This window comes from Ananas comosus, unplaced genomic scaffold (assembly GCF_001540865.1).
Source record: "Ananas comosus cultivar F153 unplaced genomic scaffold, ASM154086v1, whole genome shotgun sequence".
Classification (NCBI taxonomy): Eukaryota; Viridiplantae; Streptophyta; class Magnoliopsida; order Poales; family Bromeliaceae; genus Ananas; species Ananas comosus.
This window is the reverse complement of record NW_017893404.1, coordinates 1-4,844: the sequence shown is the minus strand read 5'-3', so window position 1 is coordinate 4,844 and position 4,844 is coordinate 1. Positions and strand designations below refer to the sequence as shown.

Below are 4,844 nucleotides of genomic sequence, written 5' to 3'. Positions count from 1 at the left end.
TTCTAAAAGGGTCCTACATTGACTGTAGCAGTTTTCTTTGACCAGCATCGTTAAGCTAAACACCTATACTCGATAAATATTAACTAATTTTCACCGACCGTTCCTAGAGCAAGTGGCAAAGGAGTTGGTGGTTGGTACCCGAGACCCAAGTTCGAATCCTAGTTGATTCATATTTCCAGCTAAGTTTATTTTTAAATGAAATAAACGAAGCGGATAGCGTGCTTCTACCTATCTCTCAAAAGGAAAAAGGAAAAAAAAAAAAAAAAAAAAACTAATTCCCAAGAATTGGATTGGGAGGAATTTAACATTAATATAAAAGAAACAAAGAAGTTAAGGAAGAAGTGGGGAAGGAAAGATGTAGAGAGCTAGCTAAGATGAATCGAATTTGTAGTGCTTGTCAATAGCAACAGAGACATCCCAGGTGCAACTGAGCCCCTTGGGGAAGACTACAAGGTCTCCGGCACCGAACTCCACGCAATCTGAAGAACCTTTCGTGTAGGCCTTCACCTTTCCTCTGAGAAGATAGCACGTCTCTTTAGCATCGTACTTCACAGGGAACTTCCCCGGGGGACAACCCCACCTAGTTAAAAAGCCCAACATTAAAAATAAACAAACAAACATCCTATCGTTATTGAAGGAACCAACTGTTAATATATCAAAGCAAATTTTTCTTTTCTTAATTTTTTTTTTGGTTCTTTTTTTATGCCTCCAGCGATCACAATCAAAGCTAGATAGGTTGTAGTACAGCGCGACTTTTTAGACGTATGCTTAATTGTAAGTGCAAGTTCTTCAGAAGAAAGAAGATAAAAACCAAATGAAAAACTCAACATTTTCTTCTTCTTCTTATTATTATTATTTTTTTTATCGATCTTATAATATTGTGCTCTCCCAAGAGGTAGAAAGCTTGATGGATGCTAAGCGTGGAAGAAAAGTAATTCCTTCCGGATGAAGTGATAAATTCTGCGGATGCTGACGGGAGAGTGGAAATGTAATAACAAGTACCGTTGAGGTGAAGTTCGAAAGTGATTAAAGGAGGCAACATCTAAGTATTTGAATTCTGCCTAGTAGGGGGATCTGAAGCAATGTCCTGGGAACTATTCTTCCTACTTTCATATGGATGCGAAAACAGAACAAATTAGGTAATTAAAGCAAGAAAATGGTACTCTTCTGCTTACTTGGGCCATGATTTGATGCCGAGCTGTGACAAGCGCGACTCGGACGGGTTCTTCTCGACCGAGACGGTGGGAATTGGGGCCTCATCAGTTTCCATGGCCTCTGGGTCCGAGCTTGAGGCCATGGCGAGTGCAGATGCCGCGGAGAGCTAGCTAGATCGAAATAATAGTTCTATTAGGCCTTTCTCTTGAGGAAATTAAGAGACGACGGAGAGAGCTAGGTAGAAGGAAGAGAGAGAAAAAGAGAAAGAGAGAAAGAGAGAGAGAGAGAGAGAGAGAGAGGGAGATCGAGATTGGGAATTTGGGATTATAATTTTAAGGGATGATCCTTCACCTAATTCCGTTGATATATAATCTTAATAATAATAATAATCTTATTGATTGATGGAACGGTTATCTAGCGGGTTATTATGGCGGCGAGTAGCGAGTAGCGACTGGCACCAGCGGCGTTGGTCGGCAATTTCGCAGTTTGACCATATCCAGTCAAACCGCTGACGAAAGTGTGGGATGGCGTGGCAAATTGGCAGCCGTTGATCGTTGGAGTTTGGCCGTTCCACAATATTTTACGGGGACAGGAGAACGTCGCCGACCACGAGGCACGTGCGAAGGGCAGATGAGACATGTGCAGGGAGGAGGTGGGTGGGGACCGCATTGGTCACGATAGAGGGCCGGCGTGCCGCGCATCCAAAGAATCAGGGGCAGGTCCGACTCGAGCTTGGATGGTAAAGGAGAATGTGATAAAACGGCCACGACCGACGTTAGAGTTTAGAGTTTAGACCATAGTCAGTTAATTCGGATTCGGCAAAAATTCGGTACAAATATAATTGGGATAAAATTCATCTTCTAATATTTAAATTCGTTAAAAAATACGGCTAAAAAAATAGATTCGTCAATTATTCGGATATGTGATTTATACGGATATTATACGTTCATCTATTAAAAATTCGAAATAAAAAATTCGGCTATTAAATTGAATTTTTTTTTCTCAAAATTTATGTTATTAACATAAATACTCATATTTCTTAAAAATATAAGAATAAAAAGATACAAAATTAAGTTAATTGAATAAAAAATTTGAAATTTTTTTTTCTGTAATTAAATTAAGAGTTTTTTTTTTTTGTAACTTAATTAAACTAAGTTAATTAATAAGGACCAAGATACGGGCACTTGAGGCGCTCGAGGCTCTCGAGGCGTGCGGCCTCGCTCGCGGGCCTCGCAGACCTCACGGGCCTTGTAGGCGCGCACGGGCCTTGCTGGCCTCACAGGCCTCGAGGGAGCGCACGCGCCGCGGTAGCGCAAACGGGCTGCGTTTTTTTCACTCCAAATTATTCGGCCCGCGTATAATACGCGAATACGTTTTTTTATAAAAAAAATCACGTTTTTTTCCGAATTTTTGGAAAAAATACGAATTCGGTCGTTTAATTCGTTTTTTAAAAAATTCGTGAATAATTCGCGAATAATTTGCGAATTTACTAACATAGGTTTAGACTGGCGCTCCCTTGGTCGTGCGTACACAAATTTCAGCTGAGAGCCCGCCACTGGCTGCTTGCCACGTGTTCCAAGCCGGAGGATGCAACTTTTGCCGTACCTTCTTCCCTTCAAACGACTCACGATCTCGTGCATTTACGCATGCATAATAATTCTGTTTTCTCTCTTATTTTTAAGCTAATTGTATAAGAGACACTCCGTTAATAGATCCTCAAGTTACAAGGGGCATGATTTGTGACACTTTAATTCTTAATTTTATTATATTATAATTTATAATGGGAGTTTTTACGTTCTTTCAAAATCTAAAATATACTGAATGTTAGTTGGCTGAATGTCGATATATTAATAATGCGATAGTGATATAACAATTTTGCAGTTAATTGTGTCACAATGACTAAAATGTCCCACATAATTATGCTTAATGGCACAACATCATCTAATAATCTAAATTGGATTATGAGATTTAATTGCAAAAGTTTAAAAAATTTGAATCAGAAATTACAAAAAGTCAAAATTTGACAAGTAAAATGTCCCCACCTCAATATTTTGGTGGCCAAAAGTTGGAGTCTAATTGAAACAATTTGGTAATTTCGCATTACGATGATGCTTTACAGAATGTTTCTTCTTATATTTTTTATAATTTGGGGAGGCATTTGATTAGTTATTAATAATTCCAATATGGAATTAGCATACTGAATGCCGAGGAGGCACCCTCTATAGCTGATACATGCATGGCCCACAAAAATCTTAGGTCCGCTCGGTGCATGGTAGGACCGTTGACTTTACGATTTAAATTTAAATAGAAGTGTTTAGCCTATATATTTTTTAAATATATAACCTTTCGAATGTTACGAAATTAACATGCTCAAAAAGTTAAAAATTTATTTTTCAGCCATATATATTTGAGATTTAAGATATCGTTTGGTTTGGGGATAAGCAAAAAGTGGCTATTTCGGGGATAGATATAAAATGAGGTATAAGCGGGAATTTGATCAATTTTACTTTTGGATGAAAATTGGGTTATTTCTGAAAATTAAAAAAAATAGCGTTTGGATAGATAAGATGGAATAAGAATTAAAGTGAATAGTTATAAATAAAAAATAATTATAGTATCCCTTTTTTTACATTAGAATTTGAATTTTTATATTTTATATTTATATTTTAAAATTAAAAATTTAAACTTTTAAATTTAAATTTTAAATTTAAGATGAAATTTATTATTAATAAATTTATATATATATTTTTAAATTCTACTTAAACTTAAATTTAATAAAAATAATTTATTATAATATTTAAATATAATTTACTATAAAATTTATTATAATATTTAAATAAAAATAATATGTATTAATATAATACAATTAATAATTTTATAATAAAAATAATGTATTATAATATATAACATATTATATTTATATAATTTAGTTTTAATTCAATTTATAATTTTAATTTAGTTTGAAATTAAGTATTGAAATAACACTATTCCCCCAAAATGTCAAGCTATTCCGGAATAACCGAAAATAGCAAGTTTTGACCGGAATAAAATATCCCGACAAAAGATCACCTTGTTTGGCGGAATAGCAGGGATATTCGTTATCCCCGATTATCCCCCGAACCAAACAGGTGTATAAAAGTACGCTTTACACCTGCTGCAACATGCCATACATCGTAAAAGGTCGCGCGCATCGTGGAGCCATCTATAGATGAATGTGGTACAACTTTAATATATATAATTATATATGTATATATATATGTATATATATACATATATATATATATATGTATATATATATACATATATATATATGTATATATATATATATAGAGTATGGCTAGAATACTTTTACAAGTATCACCCAAGTGATACCTGTGTGTTTTTAGCCCTTGGATGGAGAGATGTGTGGTTGAGATGATGGTGGTAGGTGGTGGTAGGTGGTGGTAGGTGGAATAGTGTTTGATCCAAGGGCTATTTGTAATCAAACAGTAAATCCAATGGCTAAAAACGTGATAGCAACATGGGGATGATACTTGTAAAAGTATCCTAGATCAACTCTATACACTACAAGAATTAATATTTTTAACGGCCATCTTTTAACGATAGGAGTAAAATTTGGTCGTTAAAAATATGCAGATTGAGATTCCCGCGGGCCGAGGCAAATTAATTGGACCTTCAACGACCATTAT

The 4,844-nt window shown here is 35.3% G+C and overlaps 1 protein-coding gene across 2 annotated transcripts; it reads right to left on the bottom strand.

The window, feature by feature from the left end:
- Nucleotides 1–267: 267 nt before the first annotated feature.
- Nucleotides 268–1,584, bottom strand: LOC109705943. Of its 2 annotated transcripts, XM_020226760.1 has the most exons (3): nt 1,507–1,584; nt 1,176–1,321; nt 268–580 (listed from the first exon to the last, which is right to left on the bottom strand). In XM_020226760.1, exons 2-3 carry the CDS (start codon nt 1,295–1,297, stop codon nt 370–372), a joined length of 333 nt encoding a protein of 110 aa, XP_020082349.1. In that variant the 5' UTR covers nt 1,298–1,321; nt 1,507–1,584; the 3' UTR covers nt 268–369. The 2 variants fall into 2 exon arrangements, with proteins under 2 accessions (XP_020082349.1, XP_020082348.1); XM_020226759.1 differs by lacking the exon at nt 1,507–1,584 and having other exon boundaries at nt 1,176–1,472.
- Nucleotides 1,585–4,844: the final 3,260 nt, after the last annotated feature.

Excerpts from the sequence above, each read along its gene's own strand:
- LOC109705943 (XM_020226760.1), bottom strand. The coding sequence starts at position 1,297 with ATGGCCTCAAGCTCGGACCCAGAGGCCATGGAAACTGATGAGGCCCCA. Across the intron at positions 581-1,175 it reads GGCATCAAATCATGGCCCAA|GTGGGGTTGTCCCCCGGGGA; the intron begins GTAAGCAGAAGA and ends CTTTTTAACTAG.